Raw genomic sequence first — 24,513 nt, forward strand, 5'->3', positions numbered from 1 at the left:
GTTCGAAGGGATGGCGAAGAAGTGAGCGTACTTTGTCGGTCGGTCAACTACCACGAAGATGCGATCCCTTCCGTTCACCTTGGGAAGACCTGTTATGAAATCCATTGATATACTTTCCCACTTATGTTCGGGAATCGGCAAAGGCTGTAGCAATCCAGTAGGAAGAGTGTGTTTGGATTTGTTTTGTTGGCAAACAGTACATGCTCTAACATACTGCAATACATCCCCTTTCAATCCCTTCCATGAGAACCTCTCCCGCATACTTCTGTAAGTTTTTAGGAAGTCGGGATAACCAGCTAGAGGGAAGTTGTGCACGTGCTTCAGGATCTTTTTCTTCAACTTTGATTCAAGCACTAGGTAGATCCGATCCTTATAATAAATGGTATCATTCACCACCTTATAACGGTCATCGTGGATGTGACCATCCATTATCTCACAGGTGAAAGTATTCTTGGAATATTCCACCAGCAATTGTGCCTTACAATCGGCTGAGATATGCTCTAGTGAGCAGATGGTGGGTCTTCGGGACAAGGCATCTGCATCAACATTGTTTTTCCCCTTTACATATTCAATATCAAAATCAAAAAATTGAACCTTGCTTACCCATTTTTGTTGCCGTTCGTTCAGATCCCACTGCTCCAGGAAATATTTCAGATTGTTGTGATCCGTACGGACAACAAACTTGGCACCAACTAGGTACTGCTGAAACTTGGTCAGTGCGTGAACAATGGCCAACATTTCCTTATCATAGATGGAATACAGGCGCTCGGCTAGTGTAAGCTTCCTGCTCTCATAGGCGATGGGGTGTCTATCCTGCATCAAAACTGCTCCAATGCCTTCCCCTGACGCATCGCATTCCAAAATGAATGGTCGGGTGAAGTCAGGCAATGCCATCATCGGACAAGTGCTCATGGCTTCTTTTAACCTATCAAATGTGAGTTGCGCTTCTTCATTCCACTGGAAAGCCCCTTTCTTCGTCAGATCTGTTAAAGGCGCACTGAGCTGAGAAAAACCCTTGACAAATCTCCTATAGTAGCTGCACAATCCGAAGAACCCTCGCAGGTCCATGAGTGATTTCGAGGGAGGCCAATTGAGGATAGCTTGGATCTTCTCCTGGTGCACTTGAACCCCATATTGACTGACAAAATGCCCCAAGTACAATATCTTCGTCATTCCAAACTCACATTTGGATTGTTTGGCGAACAAGGACTGTTCTTCCATGATACTTAGAACCTCATTCAAATGTTTCAGGTGCTCCTCCCACGTCCTGCTATAAATGAGAAGATCATCAAAGAACACCAACAAATACTTATGCAACTACTTGTTAAAGATGTGGTTCATGCATGACTGGAATGTAGCAGGTGCATTGGTCAGACCGAACGGCATGACTAGGAACTCATAGTGTCCGTAATGGCAATAGAAGGCCGTTTTCTCCACATCCTCTTCCCTCATTCGGATCTGATGGTATCCGGAACGGAGATCTAATTTTGAGAAATAGACCGCACCATATAGTTCATCCAACAGCTCATCTATCCTCGAAATGGGGTACTTGTTCTTTATTGTCCTCTTGTTTAGTGCGCGATAGTCCACACACATACGCAACGTTCCGTCCTTCTTCTTGACCAACACCACTAATGATGCGAACGGGCTAGAACTAGGACGGATCCATCCCTTATCAAGTAACTCCTGGATCGTCCGTTCGATTTCATCTTTGAACTTCTTCAGGTGGCGGTACGATGTGGTTATAACAGGTTTCACTCCTGGTTCCAACTCTATTGTATGTTGAAATCCTTGATGCGGCGGTATGCCAAGAGGAATATCCATGAAAACCCTTTCATGCTTACTTAAAACATCCTGAAGCTCTTTATCCTGTGGAGGTGTTTGGTGCCCCTTAATAGGTTCCGCTGAGATGAAACATTGTGCAACCCACGCAACATCATCATGCCGTAGGATTGCCTCCATCCGATGCGCAGACACTTCCTTCGGTCCTTCATTTGCCATCCCTCAGAGGACCACCTTCTTCCCGTCAGCCACGAAAGTGAAGTCCATTCGCTTGAAACTCTGAGTGTATTCATCAAGCGTCTCCATCCACTGTATGCCAAGGATGACCTCCATGTCGGCCAGACGCACTATGAAAAAGTCCTCTGTCACCGTGTGATTTTCCATCGTGATGCTTAGCTGAGGAACTAGGTGCATGCAAGGCATTTCTTCGCTGTACTAAAGATGAATTTATGAAGTTCAATGTAGCTCCGCTATCCAGCATCACTGTGACACTTTGTCCTTGAAGGGTACCTCACACACGAAAAATTGTGCACCTCGGACTGCCAGCCAAGGCAATGGATCCTCCACGTTTTATTAAAGCGGCAATCCTCTCCGTATGATTGAAGTTGGCCATGTCAATGTTATCACTAGGTTGGATGTCTTCCACTGGCGTTTCCTCTCGATCCTGCTCATCTTCTTCATCGGACATCACTTCGATGTAATGAATTTTCCCTTTCCCGAGGCATCGGTGGCCAAGTTCCCAAGGCCCCTTGCAACTAAAACATAACTTCTTTCTTCGGAGTTCTTGTTGGGATGCTTCATCCAATGATGGCTTCTTGGGCAGAGGTTTGTCCCTCGGCAACGTCAGCGGTTTCGGATGTGAATGAATTCGAGAGGATGAGGATGATGCTGACGACGACGCCATGCTTCGTGCCTTACTGATTGCTTCTGTCAAGGTTGACGAGTTGAATCCTTTCACCCAACCTTTTAATGATTCTGCCAGTCCATCCATAAAGAGAACGACCCGCCTTCGTTCAGAGATGTCTATCACCAACACAGAAAGTCTCTGAAGCTCCGTGATGAACTGATCTACTGATCCCGTTTGCCTCAGCTGTGCCAGATCTTTGAAATTGAGCTCGGGGTCTTTTCCATCAAATCGTTCAATTAGTCTCTCCGTGAACTCAGCATAAGCCTTTATTTGATCATGCCCAAGAGTGATAGTGCCGTGGTGCCACCATTCGTACGCAACGCCCTCCAAGTGTAATGCGGCAAATTTGATTGCTTCTTCGGGTATAGGATTTAGCTGGAAGTAGGTGTCGGTTTTCATTACCCATGCCTGCGCTGAAATGGAGCCTAAACCGTCAAATGGAGACAGGTTCACCTTACTCAATTTTCTCCTTAGGTCATCATTAAAAAATCCTCCTCTGTTTCCACCTCCTACGTATCTCATTCTTAAATCTACGTAATCCTTGTAGGAGATGTCTTCTTCAAGATTTGCATTCCGCCAATCCTCCCGTATTTCCTCGAAGGTTGGAAGCCTCTCTCCGTGATGTGTCTCAGTCCGTGGTGGGAAAGTCGGCATGGATGGTCGAGACTATGCAGTGTGAGGGTGTGATCTGCCTGCCACCGAATTTGCGCCATGTCCATTCGGTTCTCCAAAAATTTTGTTTTCTGCCAACTTTTTGAGAGTTCCTTCCATAAGCCGCTGAGTATCAATGATCTGTGCCTGGTTCCGCGCAAGATCCCTCAGAAGTGCAATGAGTTCGGCACCTGTCGGTTCCTGTTCCCGTTCCTGATCTTCAGCCATTCGATCAACAGAATGTGTTCTTCTTCTCTTCCGGCTATAAACTCGCATTCACCGATCACAGGCTGGCAAGATCGATTGCTCTGATACCACTATAATGTTCTCTGTTATCAGTTTGAATTTTGCAGAGAAGAAAATTGATGGTTATGTGCCTAGGATTGGTCCCGTACGGATGAGGAAGTGCCTGGAGTGTAGTGACAGAAGTACGGTGACTATATGTTGCCTGTAGCAATCCGTACGGGAGTTAACAAGAGTGCAAGATTCTCAATAGGAAACTAAGTCCGTACGGTGAGTAGGTGGGCCACAAAAGACCGTACAATCTATTGCCGTACGATGGTATGTTTGTCGAAGGGAATGAGGAGGTGGTCGTATGGTAGATCACAAATGATTGTACGAGAACCACAGATCTAGCCGTACGCTGCACTATTATTATATTATGAATTGTGAATTATGAAGCGGGGCCAAATACAACACAGAGGAGCCGTACAAGCATGAGGAGAAAGAGTGAATGATGGAGGCCGTACAGTAACATTCCAGGAGGCAATTATCAATGCAAACTAATTGATAATCAATAGTTCAATTGCAAGAAAACTTACACAATTTGCACATGCAGAGACTAAGCATTCACCAACAGGAACAGAGGAAATTTAGCCTTCAGATTGCCCGACACAGACCAGGGACACAATCGGAATAGGGTGAGGGTTTTGTTCCCACCGAAAACGAGCGAGCCAAATAGGGAAGGTCTTTCACTTCCGAAATGGCGAACAAATTCCGAACTCCAACAGGAATCCGCAGTACAGAGAAGATATGATCCAAAAACATACCTATCGACTACTATAAGTCGTGCTTAAATACCCATCGGAAAAAGCTTTCCGAGGGTGTACAAAGATTAGCTTACGGCGACAGAAACTACTATGACAAAATTAAATTTGGGTCCGAGTTAATTTAAACAATCGGCCCGTTACACAAAAAAAAAAATTAAATACATTTATTTCTGTTCGGGAAACAACTTGAGAAACTAGGGCTTTCTCCTCTCTAATTTCTATGTCAAGATCGTCTTCTTTAATGGCTACAAATCCTAGCTCATCATCACTTTCACTTTGAATATTTTCATCAAATTCCTCATCTTCAGATGCATTTAAACAATTTCTAGGTCCTCTATGCTTGAACTTTCCCTTATGCTTTTTCTCTTTTTTAAGACATTTAGATGCATAATGACCAAATTCATTACAAGTCCAACATTTAAAGATATTCTTACCATCAGGTTCCCTTCTCACAAGAAGGGCTATACCTTCTTCAATCTTTTCATCTTCATCAAATTTGGTTCTACTACTGCTAGCGAAATCTCCATGAGTGCTTGCAATTCTAGACAGACTTGATCGAACAATTAAGGTACTGAAAGTTGTCTCTACTCTTGTCAAATCTCCAAACTACCTCAAATTAGCTGCTGTTGCTTCCAATCTTCCAAGCAAAGTTTCCCTAATAAACTTCTCAATACAAGGTATCAAAAGTTCAATCATCTATGCTACTTACTTGAATGGTGGTGTCAAAGTTTTCAAAATCTACCACACAACCTCATCTTCTTCCTTGGTTCTGTTGGTTCCCAAAAGTGCAGATTGGAGTCCTACGAGCCTTGCCTGCTCGATGCTGAGATATCCAACTGGTTAAGGCCAACTTGACGGAACTGAACAACATAGTCCGAGTTCCCTGCACTTCCGGCTCTGCAAAACCGAGGCGGGTGTACCTGATCTTGGACAAAACGCTTAGATCCAAGATACTTAAAACAGATCAATTAGAACACGAATACAATAAAAGTTTCCCAAATGGCAAGAACTATATGAAAACTTTAAACTTGCAATTTCTTAACTGAGAACAAAAGTAAATGATTGAAATAATGTTTAGATAAAAAATAAATATAGATTAATGCAACAGATGAATATATTAATTCCGCAAAGGCAAGAAATGAAACATTTGCCAGTGTATGGATTATGAATTAAGAATAAAAGACCAGTGCCTAATTAAATAGGCAATAGAGTCAATATTATTAGTTGAAACGTACAACTTTATAAAGTTTAATATATTTTAACTATAAACAAATTTAATAATTCGGATGCGATGAATCAATTATATAAAAGCAATTTAAATTAGTCTAAAATGCACTTTAACTCCTATGGAGACAAATTAGACATAAATATGAAAACAATAAAATATTTCACAATATTTACGTTTATCAAATTTAAAATGCAATAACGATCCAGTCCACTTATCCAAATATTAAAATATTTATAGAAAATAATAAAAAATGTTTATAAAGGACACAACTTAATAAAAAATTAAAACTCTAATGCAAATAAATTAAATAAATACTTCTTACTGATCCGGAAATAAAATTGTACTGGAGACATTCCCTACAGGTGATCCATCCAATATAATTCAACTCCAGAATCGCACAAGGATTTATTCCATAATTCACCATCCAGAGGCTTAGTTCAAAAGGTCATTTCCTTCGCCAATTAAAAGAATATAATACATCATCGCAAGGCAAAAAAAATTTAAAGTATGAATAATAATAATGTCATAAGTCTCTCTTCGGTTTGGCTTTTACATCTCATATTTATAAACACCTAAAGGGCAACGGTTGCTTTCCAAACAACGTGCCTTTTCATAACTTAACTAATCAGTAATGTTTAACGAAACTTCAAAAAATAAAAGCTATCAGTTATAGCTTGTGTTACATTTGCTACTGTATTAATATGCCCAATTGCTTTCAACGGCATATTTTCATAAATAAATAAAAAACCACAAGCTGATAAGCTTAATCCAAATCTTGTGCAGGGGCGGCAATTCATTGTAACACCCTCATTAAGTGGTCTTCGCGGTTCCCGCAAGCCCTTTCACGAACAGCTTCATCCCAACAAGCAAAGAGTCCCCAAACTCTCTAGCACGTGCTTGTATCTCCACATGCTCAGCACAAAAAAAATCAAAAACACCATCAATGTAAATAATGCGCGCATCTAGTCCAAGACCCTTCCCGTTAGAAAACTGAATAATACAACGAGATGTAAGGAAAAAATGAGATAATCAAGTTCCAATTGAAGAAGCACCACTCTCAATCTTCTGGCTGTGCCCATGGCTAAACAAACATAAAGAAGTGTGATTATGACTGTCACTGCTGGGCCTGTCTCTGGTCATCGAGATTCCAAGAGAAAAAATCCCAACAATATCAGTGTTCAATACACCTTCTGTTCGCTTTATCTATTTATATCGTCCAGCCTTTTTAGCAAGAGCATAAGCATTACTGCCATCTGGAAGTAAACATGGATCACCTCCATTTATGAATAATTTGTTCATAAACTCCTCATTGATTGCATAAGGAGCGTCTGCAGTAACCTCATCCACCCATTGGTCTTGCACTTTTGCAGCACTTATCTATAGGTGTAAATAACATACCAACTCCATTTGCATCCTTAACAACATTTTCCAGATACCAATCACAAATAATTGTAATTACAGTACCAGTATTTTGTGCTGGCTTTTCAAAAGAATACAATCCATGCACAGGCCGGCAGACATCATACCATCATACAGCACGAGCCTCAATGTCCACACATCTCATCCTTTGTTAATAAAAAAAACACTCTAGAATTGCTCAAACATCAATTTCTATCCTCTACTTTGTGCAAAATAAAGACTTCTCACATTGCCTGCTCTAATACCATATGAGGCCGTCTTGATGATGATATAATTAGATGTGAAGCAATATATACAGGAGAAATTACATGCATAGCTGTGGAATAATCGGACAGTTACATGAATAATTGTATATAGCGATGCAGGAAATTAATAATTATGCTAACTACTTTTGCCTCTGCAATCTATCTGATAGCTATATCTCTTCAACTGCAGCCACTTAACCAACAAGCTGCAGGCTTTGTATGAGGCTGCATGCTTCAAACACTGCCACCTAACTTCAGTAACTGCATATAAATCTATAAAGAAACAATGCTCTGAACTACATGTTACTTTTGTTGTCAGTTTCTGTGTGTGGCTCAGTTTTCACCTTGTAGTGCATTCCTCGCATAAGGCATTCCTGCATATAAATGACCCAGTTTTGCTGAATTACAGCCAATCCAAAAATATATCTTTTTCAAAAGGTTTATGATCTGAAAGTGAAGGGTAGCACCACGAGCCTCCTTAGTAAAGCAGGTGAGCTTGTAAATTCACATTATAAGACATGTCTCCTACAGACATATTATGACTGGAGTCTTGTTTGTTCAAACTGAAATTAATTTCTTTGTCACTGCTGCTATAAATCACACCATCACCTACAATAGTTCTTGAAAATAAATGATTTTCTAAATCACCATTCAGACACATATTGCTTTCTACCATAGATATCTATCAACCTTGACAACCACCAGGAAACTAAGGCATCTAAAATTAGCTCTTGATCTGGTCTCTTTAACTATAACAGAAGGAATATAGCCTGACTGCTGCATTGCTCTACCTCTCAGGCTCACAAGAGAAACAAGAGTAATACTCAAAGGTTTCAGTTGATAGTCAACTCCACAATCTCTAGCGCCGTCTTCCCTTCATTAATGATGTTTTGGGACTCAATTTGCCAAAATTTGGAGTTCCATCAGGTTCCACCATATGATTCGACTCCTACAACAATCTCAGATATCCTACCAACATAGCTTCTTACAGATTCATCTTCCATCATTTTAGCATCTTGAAATGAACAAATCCAATTCAGCAATCTTATTCTTTTTGTATGTTTATCACCTTCAAAAGTAGATTTTAAAGGTTTCCAAATCTCATGGGATGTTTGAATTGACTTTACCTAACTGCAATCATTCTCAGGAAGAGTTGTTAATAAAGCTTCTCTAGCTCTCATATTGCACATGAACAGATCTCTTTCTGCTTCACTGCATTGTTCAAGCTTTTCTTCCTCCACAATTGTCTTGTTGTCTTTTGTCAAAATCCAATATTCTAGACCCATACATAGCAGATGAGTCTTCATTTTCTCTTTCCAACTGTCATAGTTGACTCCATCAAACTTAGGACTATCCTTTTTAAAATGACTCGCCATTGATCTCCCAAAGCTGTTAAGCTTTTCCTTCAAGGACCTGATGCTCTAATACCAATTGTTAGAATATATAGTCCACCAATATAACTGAGAAAGGGGGGGGTGAATCAGTTATACAACTATTATCACAATTATCAACCTTATTAAATCTTAACCATATGATTAATATAATCAAAAACCATAACAAGATACTCATGCACAATAACACCAGATATGTTAACTAGGGAAACCCTTGATCAGAGCGAAAACCCTGGTGGGGATGGTACCCACAAGATGATGTACTAATATGAATATTCCTTGTTAGATGATGGACCCTATTAGGAGTCTATGAAATACATTCAGTACATATCAGTCACTATTAGGAGACTTTGAATCCCTGTTAGAATATTCCAACCCTATTAGGAGTTGTAGAAGGCAGATGGACCCACTGTCCAAACAGCTTCAGGCGCAAGACCAATGAACTCACTGTCCAAAAGATCTTTGTATTATTCCTTGCAGAATAATAGAATTATGTTGTACTGCTCCTTCCTCTTTCTGTTTCTTCTCAACCGGCCTTCTGCGCCTTCTCATCTTGATACCTGATCACAAACTTTGCACCCAATAATCCCTTGGATCAATTACTCGCATTTAAAAAATACTCTACTCTTGTTTGCTTACTCGCATTTACAAAATACTCTACTCTTGTTTGCACTTCCATGCACACTTCACATCACACTTACACACTTAACAATAAAGGAAAATACTTTCCTTTATACCAAGTCCTTAAAACAATTCCTTGAGTCGGCCTTGAGGCTTTCCCAATTAATTAAGATAGGACAATAATAAGATAATTAATTACAATCACGATAGTACTGTCAGCTCACAATCTATGCAACTCTTCACACATGCGACTTCAGGTCTTGCGCACTTACAGACGTCATCTTCAGACTGTCTTCTTCCACTATGTAACTTCGTGTATCCAGATTATATCTCTATTAGAAGATATAATGCAATCATCAGAAACTGCTTCTCAGGTGCTTTGTTTCTGTACTGCTCACTGTAAATCACATATAACTTCCGTATCTCTTCGACTTAGGTTCACGCACTTAACCTCGCTATCAAGACATTGTGGGGAACATGTCCTTAACTTCACGTGATCTAATTGTCAAACATTTGTCCGTACTACCTTGATCTTTGTCTGTTGCTCTGCCAATCTTCACAAAATTACTACTATGTTGACATCAATGACAAACATACTGCCACATGCTCCCCAATGCTTAGGATACTCCCCTAAAAGGAATACCATCAGCATTCATGCTAACAAAAGGTAATAGCTTGTTTATCACCTGACAGGCGGGCTATCACTTTCTCTTCAATCACCTCATCATCCATAGACTCACCTCCCTTGTTGTTTTCATCTTCAGAATGGTTGTCATCCCGTTCTAATAAGGATTCCTCGATTGAGAAAATATTCCATGTTAGCTGCCTTAGCTTTGAGAAGGCATCTATGAGATAGGTCCCATGGTTCCCTGCAATGGAAGCATAACTTCTTCCCTCTAAGTTCATTAAGTTGGTTAATGTCCAACTTTATAGTTTCAGCCCTTTGAGGTTGTTCCCTGTGCAAAGGCTTGTTACCTTTGTCTCTTTTAGAAATGGAACCCTTAGCATAAAATCTGTCTCTCAATGTGGTTGGCTCCATGTCTCTTGCCTTCTTGTAGGCCTGCTGTAATGAAGTTGGACTTAATCCTTTGATCCATCCCCTTAGTAGTTCGGTGAGGCCCTCCATGAAGAGCATTAAGATCCTGTTAGGTGCTATATCTATCACCAGGGCTGGTAGCATTTGAAATTCAGCTATGTAATTATCAACACTGGTCCATTGTTTCAGTTGTGCTAGTTCTTTAAAATGTAATTCAGGGTCCTTGCTATTAAACCGCTCGATCAAGATTATCATGAAGCCAATTTATGAAGTAATATGATTATGCCCCAAGGTAATCATACCATGATTCCACCACTCATGCGCAAGTCCCTCCAAGTGTAATGCTGCAAATTTGATGGTATCCCCCTCTGGCATAGGATTCAACTAAAAATACATATCTAACTTCTGGAGCCAAGCACTTGCAGTCATCTTACCCGTTCCATTCTAAGAAGGGAGGGAGAATTTATTAATCTTTCTCAACAACTTTGTCTGCTAACTTTTATTGCCACCCCTTGGAATTTGTCTCATCCTCAAATCCATGTAGTCACACAAAGTGATGGCTGCTCGAAACTCATCTCCTTCTATTGTGCATTCTCTCATTAATTGGCCCTGGACATCCTGTAGTTGCACCTCTTGCCCTTGCTGGACTTGAATTCTAGGAGGAAAACTTGAATTGCTTCGCCTTGAACAAGTGGTCCTTGCTAGTCTGGGTATCCTACCAAAATTATCATCCACCTGTATTCCTTCATTTGGCCCATTTTGATCAACCTGTTGGTCTATATTGTTCAATGCGTTAACCCCACCATTGTTACCCATATTTTGTCCTCCATTAACTCCCCCATTCTTATTTGTTGCACCATTATCCCCAACATTGTCCGCTACATTATTGTCATTAGTATTCATATTTAGCCCCATTTGTCTTGCAATCATTTGCATCATGAGCTCCATTCGCTAGTCTTGTCGTTGTGCTCTTTGTTCAACCAATACATCCCCTTGGTTGATGGTTTCTATCAGCTGCTTGAACATTCGTGCCTTGTTATGCTCCGCATTTCTTTCACCCATATTCTCAAATATTACTTCCTCAAAATCTATATCACTAGGTTCTATCTGTACCTGTAGAGAAGTTTCACTTTCAAACTCTTTATCACTTTGGCTCCTAACCTATCATGCTAGTGTATTCCAGTAATTATAACTAGTCTTATTCATACTTAAAACCATATTGTCACAATCTATCTGTCATCAGGAAATAGTGTATCAAGAGGTTCCCAACGGCGTATTGGGAGGTTTCCGATGGTGTATCAGGAGGTTCCCGATGGGGTATCAGGAGGTTCCCGACGGTGTATCAGGACGTTCCCAACGGTGTATCGAGAGGTACTCATCAGTGTATTGGGATGTATGCCATCAGCCGACATGTATCGGGATGTATCGGGAAGGTTCTATTATTGTAGCCGACATGTTGTATGTGGCCAACGGATACCTTTGGGAAGGTTCCTCGAATAGTATTTATATCCCCCTTGGGGATCATTGTAATAATCTGATCATATAGCATCTGAAGCATAATGTAATATCTTGGCGTATGCGAATATAATAAGGAGTTCTGCTATTCTTATCTGCTATTCTGTTCCATTATCTATATGTATTGTTTTCTTTACCCAGTATGGTAAACATTTGGCGTCGTTGCCTAATGGACCTGGAGCAACAGGCGAATGAAGAGTAATGCCGAATCAGCTGAACAAGAATAAGAACAAGCTGAAAGAAAAGGATGAAATACACACAGCACACGGAGATCTAATTTTGGCGCAGCAAGCCGAACGCAGAAGGAGGTTCCAGAAGATTGTTGCTAATGGACGCAAAAGCACGGAAGCATTATTGGAGGAGACTCGACAGTGGGTAGAGTTGGTGGAAGAGGCAAGGGAGGAGTTTTTGAATTGGTGTTCGCTGAGGGAAGACAATCCAAATGGAAGAGAATCAACTCACACGGCTCAAAGTACCGAAGGAGCAAGAGTGTAGAGTGAACTCTTCGTTCGAGATCCACTCCCAGAAGGAACAAATTCGCTTAACGGAGACCCTTTTTCACCAAATAGCATAGTTGTCAAGATACCAAGTATGAGCATCAGGATACCAAGTGGGATCGTCGGAATACCAAGTGTGAGCGTCAGGATACCAAGCGTGAGCATCGGGATGGTGAGACCGAAAGAGAAATTACCTAAATTTGATGGTGATGGAGCAGCTAATCCCATCCGACATTGTAAAACCTGTGAAACGATTTGGAGAGCCAATGGCCTAACGGATACAAACGAATGGATGAGGCAATTTCTGGCAACCCTACGGGGTGTTGCAATTGATTGGTTTACCAATACCGATCCACAAAAGGTAAACAGTTGGGATAACATTAAAAAGGAGTTCATCGCAGAATTTCAACTCTTGCGTGATGATAATGAAATTGTAGCAGAGATATTCAATACTATGTAGGGGAAGAATGAAACAGTCTAAGTCTTCACGAGGAAGTTGAAGGACTTGATCAATAAGATGGAGAATAAGCCGGCTGACGGGTTACAGAAAAGATGGTTCATTGAAGGCCTTCACCCAAAGCTACGAAAGAAGATGAAGATCGTGCCACCATCGACATACATTGAAGCGTACAACCGAGCAATGAACCTAGAAAGTGAGCAGAAGACCAAGAAGAAGAAGAAGAATAGTTTATCCAATTCAAATGACAACGCCTCTTCAGGAGAAGATAGCAGCAATGATGAGGGCAGCAGTAAGAAGGTTCGTGCCCTTCAAAAGAACATGATTCGGATGATGAAGGAATTCAAGAGCATGAACAAAGAGACTAAGGGCAATGAACTATGGTGCAAGAAGGAAGGCCATACGAAGGGATCCTGCCCGAAAGAGCAATTTTGTGAGATCTGCCAGATTATGGGACACTCGATCAAGGAATGCCCTTTCAATCTGAAAAAAAGAACACCGCAGCAAGTGTTCCTGACACAGGAAGCGTCCGCATTCGGAGGGAGCGGGAACAACAGTACGGAGGGTGCCACATCGGGAGGATATAGAAATAATTGGCACATTCAAAACAACAACAATAGCGGCAACAACAATAATGGTGAGAGGAGTCGAATCCAATATGATGTGAATGGCCGATCGATAGTCCAATGCCGCGCATGTAATCTATGGGGTCACTTCGCCCGAGAGTGCACAACGGCAAACACACCAAAGTTGCTATGTCGATGGTGTGGACCTGGCGATCATGACGATGCTAAGTGCCCGAAGTCTGGAGTAAACTTGATTACCGTCGGGACGGACAAGGAAGAGGTTTTGGCAATCACTCGGAAGCAAGCAAAAGTGTATCCTGACCCGACGGAGGAACAGAAGAGACTGGAAGAAGCGCGGGTCGAGATCCAAAAAGAAATGCAAGCAGAAACAGCACACCTAAAGGACACGCCCGGTACCTCCGTACGGAACCACGTAGAACAAAACATTGTACGGAAAATATTGCAAGCCGGGGTACCCATCAGGATAAATGATCTGTTGCTTACTATGCCTCAACTTCGTACGGCACTCACGAATATAGCTCCAATTGCTAAGCAACCAACAGAGCAAGAAAAGGAGAACCAAGGGGGCGCAAGTGCAGAAGATCCGATGCTGTTAACTCTTTCATCTGGATGCTATCCGACGGTTGTCGAAATGGCCATTCTCGGGACTGTACTAACAGACACGATTGTGGACGGAGGATCTGGTGTCAATGTGCTGCCAAAGCGTACCTGGAAAAAGTTGGGACAGCCAACATTATGGCCACCTACCTTTCAGTTGCTAACAACCGATCAACATGGAATCAAGCCATTGGGAGTCCTGACAGCGTAACCAGTGATGATTGGAACACAACCATTCTTGTTGGATTTCGTCGTGATCCCACTAAAGCGGAGAGGATATGATGCCATTCTGGGCCGAGGGTGGCTGATGCAAGCCAAGGCAAAGCACGATTGGAAGAAAAGTACTTTATCACTTGAAAGCAAAGGGCGGAAGTACGTCATCAATCTACACACTGAAATGGTTGGGGAGGAAGCTCTATCGTCAAATTCCGAAGAAGAGAATGAAAGGAGGCAGAATATGGAACCAGATCAGAAGGGAGTCTTGCGGTTGGAAGGGGGATCAACAGACAACGATCTGGATTCGGTGAACGGTCTTTACCACTGGCAAATAGAGGACTACGAACTCTTTCCGAGCTGTAATATGATAAGGGTTGATAACGGTGAGAAAAAAAAGAGAAATGAATGTCTGAAGGAATATGGAGAAGCAAAAGAAGGGAAGGCGGTTGGAATTGAAGTTGAAGGAAAGAACATACGGTACGAACCAACAAAAAGGAAAGATTCCACCGTACAACCGCGTAGAAAGGAAATGTTACATCAAATCACAGATATAACAGAAAGTTGCCGACAGTGAGGAAAACACATCATATGGTCTGCACATGAAACAAAGAGGAAGGGTTCAAAGAGGAAGGGTTTAATAAAAGTTGCAGCAGTACGGAGTGGAGGCGTTATTGACGGCCAGAAGGGGCAGCTGAGAGTCCATGGTATTGAGCTTTGGGAACAAATTGGGCGATATGGAAAACCGGATGGAGAGATCATGTACCTTAATAAACTTGATGAGCGACGATTGCAGGCACAAGGGGCCATGAAGGTGACACAAAATAGGCGCAAAGCATGGCATGATAGACACCTGAAATTGAACAAGTTCCAACCGGGACAGTTGGTGTTGAAGTATGACGGGATGGAACAAGATTAAACCAGGCAAGTTTCAAGTGAAATGGGTCAGGCCATACCAGATTCGAGAAGTGGGTGATAACAAAGCAATAAAGCTATGGATGCTAGACGGAAAGGAAGTGGCCGACGCAGTGAATAGGTCGAAATTGAATGTCTACTATGAAAGATGTAACGCACCTCCATGGACGAGCAACTAGAAAAGAATGACTGTAAATACTATATATATGTAAATATTGTACAGAGTTATTCAAAAAAAAAAAGAGAGAGGAAAAAAGCATCATACGGTCAATGACCGTACAACATTGTGAAGGATCAATAAACACCGTACAGTGGAAAGGTTGCATCATCGTACGGTATCATCTTATACAACCGTACGGTAAGGAGTTCAACATGAAGCACGTACGGCCTTTCAAATACATTATGACATTGACTACCATACGGCATTTTATAATTTGCAAAGGAAAACCATTCACAAGTTATGACCGTACGGCATTGTAAGCAAGAAATAGGCACTGTACGGTTCTCTCAAAGTCATCACCGTACGGCTGGAAGGTGACACGGTATGGCAGGTTTCTTATAGCATTCGGAGGACGGCTTCTCTTCTGTTGGCAGCATTCAAGATTGTAACACTATTCACCTTAAGTATATCACCGTACGGAGTTTTATGCAGCAGTAACTAATTGTCGTACAGCCAATTTATATGGTTTGTGGGCATCGTACGGCTTGCTTCGAAATCATCTGAGGCATTCTGTATGCTAGTAAGGAAACTTGGAGGTCGTACGCTCAAGAAGAACAATGAAAGTTTGATTATCCAAAAATACAGAAGACCACCGTACAGCTAGTAGAGGGGAAGTTTATTTTGCCAAACCACAGCCATAGTACCACCGTACGGGCATGCACAGGTAGCAGTTGTTGTCTTGGCAAAGCTATTTTCGTTTAGGTTTTGTAGACATCTTTTCAAAAGGAAGCAGTCAAAAGAGAAAGGAGGTTTTCTAAAAAAAAAAAATACGTCGACAAATCAAGAATGCTCAGAATGAGTATTGGATGATGCCAAAGGGAAGGGGAAGCATTAGCGATTGCCAAAACGAGTGTGGGATCAGAAGAAATCGCAAAAATAGTGTGTTCCATGCAATTTTGTGTGGGTTTTGGAGTGCTGATTTGGTCTCGGCGGCGAGGGGCACTGCCCCTCGACCCCACCCTGTATTGCAACAAGGAGCACACCTAGGGCGCTGCCCCAAGACCCTGCAGGAGCGTTGCCCCCTAGACCCCCAATCATCGCGGATTATCAGTTGTGGGAAGTATGACCAGTCAATGAGATCAGGAGCTGTTGCAGGCATAGTGTGTCAGAGGTGGAGAGATAACAGAGCGAAGCAAGTCCATGGCAGAATTGGTGCTTACAGAGCGAAGAAGGGAAAAGGCTGGGCGGGAAGCTCTGGAGACAGCGGAGAAGGCTCGGGAGGAGATGGTCGACCGACTTGCCACCCAGCAGATTGCGTGAGAAGTAGAGCGGACAGCCCTGTTAGCACAGCTTGAGGAGAATGCTCGAGGGAAGTAGCAGGCAGAACAGCAATTAGCCGCAGTGGAGCAGCAACTAGCAGCGGTTGGTAGCAGCCCTTCAGGAGAAGGACTCAGCGGAGCAGGCTCATGATCAAAAGGAAGCTCAGTGCAAGGAGGTTGCGTTGATGTTGAAGAAAATGGTGGAGGAGAACTCTCAGATTAGAGCTGATCTACAGGTCCAGACAGATCAGGTGTATTAGCTTCGACGCAGCTGGTCTTCACAGTCGGAGACTCAGCCTTCGGGCTCATGATGTATAAGTCCATGTTCTTTTTGTTTTATGAATAATGTATTTAGTGGTGGGTTTTTGTTGTCTAGTTGTCGGGAGACGACTTTTCTTTTTTGGGGGGATGATGTCGTTAGGAAACAGTGTATCAGGAGGTTCCCAACGGCGCGTCGGGAGGTTCCCGACGGGGTATCGGGAGGTTCCCAATGGTGTATCAGGATGTTCTCGACAGTGTATTGGGAGGTACTCGTCAGTGTATCGAGATGTATGCCATCAGGCCGACATGTTTCGGGATGTATCGAGAAGGTTCTATTATTGTAGCCAACATGTTGTATGTGGCCGACAGATACCTTGGGGAAGGTTCCTCGAATAGTATTTATATCCCCCTTCGGGATCATTGTAATCATCTGATCATATAGCATCTGAAGCATAATGTAATATCTTGGCATATGCGAATATAATAAGGAGTTCTGTTATTCTATTCCATTATTTGTATGCATTGTTTTCTTTACCCGGTACGATAAACACTATCCACAACAAACTCTACAAGTTGGAGAATCGTTAAGCTCTGATACCACTATAGTGCCCTAGTTGTTTTCTTCTTAAGTGTGATGGCTACCTGAAATTTTTTGTCTTAATACCTAAATTTTTGTCTTAATACCTCTTGTTTTACCGTGACAGTCAAGAAGAAAAACACCAAAAATAATGTGAACCACGCCAAATCACTTAATGCAATTATATTTAACAAACTTTATTACAGAGTCGCAATCCACTCCCTATGGAGAGCTAGAAAATTTAAGAATGGAGGGAAAGCAACACAATATACCAACCTATTACAAGATTGCATCTATGAACTCTCTTGTTTCCTCTCATCCTTGGGAGGAGCTGTATTACTTAGCTCACACTGCCTCCACAAGCCATTCGCGGAGAAGGAGAGATACACACCAACCCATGATCACCCTCACGAGATCTACTACCAACTCCAGCCGGCGTCGTATTCTATTAAGCAACGACATCTATCACCCGACTTCACATTACTATAGTAGATGTTGCTCCCACAATATTGCCAGTTACAAATGCAACCAAACACCAAAGTATTCCCTGTTTGAGCTCGAGTGCCAACCCACAAATGTTGAAGCTCTTGCAATGAAAGAATGGAACCCCAAGACCATTAGTTTTTGAATGAGGTCGAGGTTGTTGAATCCATGGGGGTATCATCCCACAATTCCTGCTACCAATGACTAGACTATGCTAGTGCCTGTCATCCTAACTCCACAAATTTTCAATTTTCCAAGTATATCTTCCCTCTGCAATTCTCCCTCTTTTAGCCTCTTCACCACCAATGTAACTGCCACCCGAGAATGCCAAGAATCACTTCACATAATTGTCATGCTCCCTGCGTTAAGAATCCAACACATGGTTTGGACAAGCAATTTTGGAAACTACGACCACCTCAGACTATCGACACTTAACCTAGTCTCGCATAAAACAAAACACTTTCCTTGGTTTATTCAACGGCTACTACTACAACTTTAACTTACTCTATTTTACCAACCACACACCACTAGGAAGACTCCTGGAATGTCACGTCCCCTCCTATCCTCAAATCTACTCTGACGGGGACATACCATCATTTCATATTAGCAGTGCCAATTTATCCCACGTATTGTACCTCATAGATCACAACTCAAGTGGCACTATATCAAAGAGGTTGCAATTGTACAATGCAATAGTGAAGTTGTTAATTAATTGATGAAACAAAAGGCATCAAATGTACCCACTCTAAATTGCTTTGTATCTTCTATCTTGCACCCTATGCTTCAAAAACACAATCTTCTACTTAGGTGTTATGCATTTCTTCTGACAGTCAAATAAAAGGATAGTTACAAAAGCCATGCACCCACATGAAGCTTCAAAACAGCAACCAAGGAATTCACCAATTTTGCTTATTTTTTATGATATGGAAAGTGTAAAAAGTTTCTTTCAAAAATAAAATACCTCACCCTCAACTTGCATGTGATCTCTTTATGAGAAATACAAATCTAACAATAGGATGTCCTTAATACATGCAACAAAAATGGCAATTTGAATATGGTATCAAGGAGTTTTGATCTTGTGGCATTGTTCAAGAAAACAGTATGGGTATAACCATAGTTTGAAACCTTGCCAAAAACTTGGCAAGCTCAGTGCAAGTCACAAGTCTCTCTCCAAAGTGCACCAAGTCTTTGTTGAGCACTCAGCCAAACATAGGCCCCTACCTCACGTTTTGGGTGCAAACTCACCTATCAAAACATGACCGAAAATCCACATTATTTTTTTCCTTTTGCATTTCATGTGTCCTCTGATTTCAACCAGCACATGAAGTACAAAACACCTTGAGAGGGGTTTGGAAGATCAAATATTTGAAAAGATTCAAATAATGATAATATTCATATCTTCAACTGCATACTCCTCGTCATTTGACAGGTTGGATTCTCTAGTTTCATTGTTAATTCTCTAGAAAATGAAGATTTGATCGAAAATAGTGAGGACTTGCGGTTGAAGAAAGTTGAAAATATACTGTACAATTAATTACAAAAGATGGCCTGCACCATGACAAGAGTTTTTCCCCTCAACCCCACCTTGTACTGTGATACGGAAAACACCAAAGGCACGGCACTTGAACCTTACAAAGGCCACTACCCCTCAACCCCAGCCACACAAACCCTCACCTCACCAATTTTGAGACTGTGGAACAATGTAATTTATTGATTTGTGGGTATATGACATATGTAATCTTCAATTTATGACAAGATGATGATCAAAGTAGATTTATATGTTCTCAAATCCCTCAGTTTCTTTTCTCCGTGTAATTATACTTCTTCGTTTTTTCTTAGTTTTTCTTAGTCTTAAATCGAAGTCAAATTTTTGGGTTGCTGGGTCCATGCCATGTCTAAGTTTTCCATCTATGGTTAATAACTTCATATTTGAATCCAAACCTACAAAAACATAACTTATACATTAGGCAAGTGATCTTTGGCAAAAGTAATATATCGGATCTTGCCAAGTTCAACCAAATCAAGTTACATTATGTGGAGATCTGCATAAATAAACAGGAAAAGTGACAGAAAGAATCTCAGAAATGCCTAAGTAAACCCATGCCATGTTCTTCATTAACTGTCATTTACAGAATTCATGTCTCATTTCAAAATCCAAAGCACATTTGATATACTGAAAAAAATAATACAAGAGTAGTAATACATTTCTACCAAGTTCATAGTAAGATTTGTCAGTAACTTAGACCTTTCCGACCAACTGTGTATATTCCATTAGATGTAAAATAGCACCTTGTAGTACCTGTAATAAGAAAACACTGTCATTCTTCAAAAGATTGTTTTACTTCACTGACATTATCACTATGCTACTACTTTTGCTAATAGTGATTAATGAAATCTATGACATACATAATTAGGAAATGAACTGAAAGAAAGACATTGAGAGAGTTGATAGACAATTGTAAGCACTCAAATATTGCATTAGAATACTTGGCAAGCCACCTTCATCTTCTAAGTGGTTCATGACATAATCTAGATATAGTTTAAAAAGGCACAGCATGGAAAACTGAACCATTTAGGGGAATTGATAAACAAGAAGAACAAAAGGAGGTTGAATATGCCAGATTCATAGGTCTTACTCTGATTCACAATTAAAATGCATACAATTGGCTTAAAGTTGGAACCAGAGGATACAAATCCCTGAGGAAGGCATTTGTCTTCTATCATGCCTTTGGGAATATTTACACAACCATAACAGATCTTGTGAGAAGAGCAACTTGATCTACACTACCTTAAATTGCAAAAGGGTTCTCTTGTGAGGCTTTCACACCATCGCCCAAAAACTTTGGGGACCCCCCCTTTTTGGGCAGGCCTTGGCAATTTTCACGGGTGCTGTAAGTCTTTGTTTGCCTTGGTGAATTTTCAGAGTTGTCCAGAGGTTTCGAATTTAATTTTACACATTGGACGTCTTGGTCTCTAGGAGGGATTCGGTTTTTCGCCTGGTGCTAAACTTGATTTTTTGGAACATGTAATTTTGTCCTTAAGCCAAACAGAATTCAACAACATGTTTTTGATGGTTAAAATAATATCTGGCAAGACAAATTTGCAAATTTTGGACTTAGACGGATTTTTTGAAAATTTGATATAATTGTATAAGCTTGAGCATTTTCAAAATGAATTTGTGGACTTAGTTGTGGAAATCTTAAAAAAACTTTGATGGTGAAAAGAAATTTTTTGATGGAGAAATTGAATTTTGAATGAAATTGAATTGCCGAATAAGTATTTATTTAATTGTGAATTGAAATTGGATTGAAGTCCAAAATTTGATTAAGTTGATATTAAATTGCCTAGAGGGGGGATTTCGAAATTTTAAAAAGAAGTAAAATTGAAATTATAATCATCCCTTTGTGTGTTAAATTCAATGTATTTTAAGGCCTAAGAGGTGTGAAATTCAAGGTAAATTATTGGGTCCACAATGGGGAAGGTTTAAAGCTATATTAGAGGCCTACATGACTTTTTTTTTAAATTTCAATTTTAGGGCTTATGGTAATTTCAGATTTGGCTAATTTAAACCCCTTATTTAATTTTATTTCCCTCCAATGCACGTAGGCCCCAAGGAGGCAAAAGTTTGGTATAAGAAAAGGCTTCTCCTCTTCATTTCTTATTACAACTTCTTCCATTCTGTGGCACAATGAATTTGTTTGGAAGGGAAGCATGGTTGATTGTGAGGTCTGATTTTCCGATTTTTGGCAGCAATTTTTCTCCTTGTGGGCAGTGACTTTCTTCATTTGAGGGGCATTTTCTTTGTGAGGAGCAGATTTCTTTTCTGCCCTAGGCAAATTTGTTTGGAGGCCCATTTTTCAACAGAAGATCTGATTTAGAGGAGCAATTTTCTGCCCTAGCTGGGCAAATTTTAGAGGCAGCAATTCTGATTTTTAGATGGGCAATTTTTTGCCCTAGTTGGCCGAAATTTGCAGTATGGCAGAGTTTTAAAGTGCAGACCTGAATTTGCAGCAGAGGTGCAATTTTGAGGATAGAATTTTGGAGGTTGGCAATTTTTGCTTGGAGGGATTGCGATTTCTTCCTAGGGCAATGATTTTTTTCCCTAGCTGGGTGATTTTGAAGGTTTGAAATTGGTTAAAGGGCAGCAGGGTTGTCTTGGAAGGTCTGATTTTTGTAGAGCTAGGCGAATTTCACAAGGAGGCAGAATTTGCATGAGATCTGATTTTGCATATTGGAGAATTTTTCAAGAGAGACAAGGTTGGTGAATTCTAATTTTTGCTAGAAATTCATTATTCGCAAGGAGGACTGAATTTTTTGAGATCAGATCTGAATTTGAGGGGGTCCGATTGCTGGTAGAAGGCAGATTTAAGGCAACATTATTGTTCACCTTTAGAGGTGAAGATTGATTTTAAAGCAGATTTTATTCCTTGTTCTTGCTTGGTTTGTTTCCCTTATCTTCTTCTTGCACTTTTCATCCACCCCTTCATCATTTTCATTGATAGGCTGAAGTTGAGAGATATAAGTGTAGATTTCATGATAGGACATTTGAAGAGGCAGAAATAAGCTAGACCACCCTAGGATTGAAGTTGGGAGATATAAGTGTAGTCCGTCCTAAGGTAACGAAGAGGCAAATATAAGTGTTAGTCCCACCCCTAGAATTGAAGTTTGGAGATTGATAAGTGTAAAGATAGAATTTGGAGAGGTAGAAATAAACTAGATTCCATCGATAGAAAGAAGTTTGGAGATTGATAAGTGTAGTCCATATCATTTAGAACGAAGAGGCAGAAATAAGTGTTTAGGATGGTGGATGTCAGTACAAGCAAGAACCCAAAGGGAACGAATACCAAAAAAGACAAGGAAGATATGATGCCTAAGACCACCTTTTTCTCGAACGTGAGGAGAGTAAGTGACAGCAACAACCGGCACAGTGAACATGGTACAATTGAAAGGCATGACAGTGGTAATGATGGATCAGGCAGCCAAGTTCTTTCAGGATAATCAGGATGCTTACTTCATTCATCTAAGGCAGAATTGGTTACACGAAGGCAAGAAGGGAGTTACCAAGCCGTCAAAGCTCACCTAGTCAGATTTCAAGTCGGAGTATGACGACCTTATTGTGCTTCTCAGCCGGATCATGGGCATGGCTCAAGGTATGCAATTCAAGAACTAGATGTACTATTTTGTTGATGAAATTGAAAATGGAAAGAGAAAGTTTGTTGGCTTAGAATTATAGGTGAAAATTTAGAGTTGCAACTTAGGGCAGTGCAAAATCAAAAGCAATTCCATATGGGGTCCTACCTCTTTTATTTGATTTAGAGGCGGTGAAAATTGAAAAGTGAATCTCAAGGAAGGGTGAATTTCAAGGAAGAACAAATTTGGAGGAAGTGATTTGAAAACACTTGAAGCTACGCAAGGCTTGGCTATTCATGCAAACCAAGTTCGAATAGGAAGGTTAGAAAGAACCAGGAAGGTTATTGAAGGTGAGGATAATGGAGGAAAGTGAGACGAAAGGTTGAAAGAGGTCAAGTTCGATTTCAAGGTGGTGGTCAAGAGCAAGACTCTCAAATTGCAAGGAGGTTCATGTCTGGGCTGTTTATCGTACGGGTAAAGAAAATGAATGCATACAGACAATGAACACGAACAGCAGAATTATATTCGCAATAGTAGATGAATGATGCTTTACAATGATCCCGGACGGGATATAAATACTACCGCCGAACTTTCCTGAAGGAGTCCGTCGGTCGGCCACCATTATTCTATCCGCTACAAACAGAAACACCGCCGGACCGTCGGCTACAAAAACACTACCGGAGCCATCCAGTCGGCTAACATCATCCCCCCCAAAAAAACAGTCGTCTCCTGACAACTCACAAAATTAGGAGACAACTTACAGACTACAGAAAATGTTTACCGTACGGGTAAAGAAAATGAATGCATACAGACAATGAACACGAACAGCAGAATTATATTCGCAATAATAGATGAATGATGTTTTACAATGATCCCGGACGGGATATAAATACTACCGCCGAACTTTCCCGAAGGAGTCCGTCGGTCGGCCACCATTATTCTATTCGCTACAAACTATTTACCGCCGGACCGTCGGCTACAAAAACACTGCCGGAGCCATCCAGTCGGCTAACACCATCCCCCCCAAAAAAACAGTCGTCTCCTGAAGATTCACAAAATTAGGAGACAACTTACAGACTACAGAAAAACTAGAGAGAAGGGGGCGTCCCAAAAGTGTGGTGCTGGCGACGTAACTCATACACCTGTTCTATCCTGATGCGGAGATCTGTCTGGATCTGAGAGTTGACTTCGACGGCCTCCTTTAGAAGAAGTGTCACCTCCATGGCCTGCGTCCTGGCTACCTGCATCTCGTGCTCAGCCGCATCCTTATCGCGAACCGCTGCCTCTGTACTTTGCTTAGCCAAGTCCTTCTCCTCACCGCGGCTGCCAAATCTGCCAGTAGTGCTGCCCGCTCTGTGGCCCATGCTGCCTACTTGTCGGCCAAGTCGGCGGCTAGCCTCTGTCTAGCCTCAGTCTCAGCTGCCAATGATCGCTCTGCTGCAACCCTGTTCGCCTCCGCACACTGACGACCGT

At 41.2% G+C, this 24,513-nt stretch overlaps 1 protein-coding gene across 6 annotated transcripts in view; it reads right to left on the reverse strand.

Moving 5' to 3' along the window:
* Nucleotides 1-24,513, reverse strand: part of NBS1 (nijmegen breakage syndrome 1) — a 280,347-nt gene that overhangs the window by 191,094 nt on the left and 64,740 nt on the right. For 4 of the 6 annotated variants that reach the window (XM_089789301.1, XM_089789300.1, XM_089789299.1 and 1 more), the window contains exon 2: nucleotides 20,156-20,209. The exons of the other annotated variants lie outside the window; for them this stretch is intronic. In XM_089789301.1, the coding sequence (XP_089645427.1) occupies nucleotides 20,156-20,209 (54 nt within the window). The remainder of the gene's footprint in view (nucleotides 1-20,155; nucleotides 20,210-24,513) is intronic. 6 annotated transcript variants of the gene reach the window in all.

This window comes from Cupressus sempervirens, chromosome 6, assembly GCF_028749045.1.
Source record: "Cupressus sempervirens isolate cs-2001-9-10 chromosome 6, ASM2874904v1, whole genome shotgun sequence".
NCBI lineage: Eukaryota > Viridiplantae > Streptophyta > Pinopsida > Cupressales > Cupressaceae > Cupressus > Cupressus sempervirens.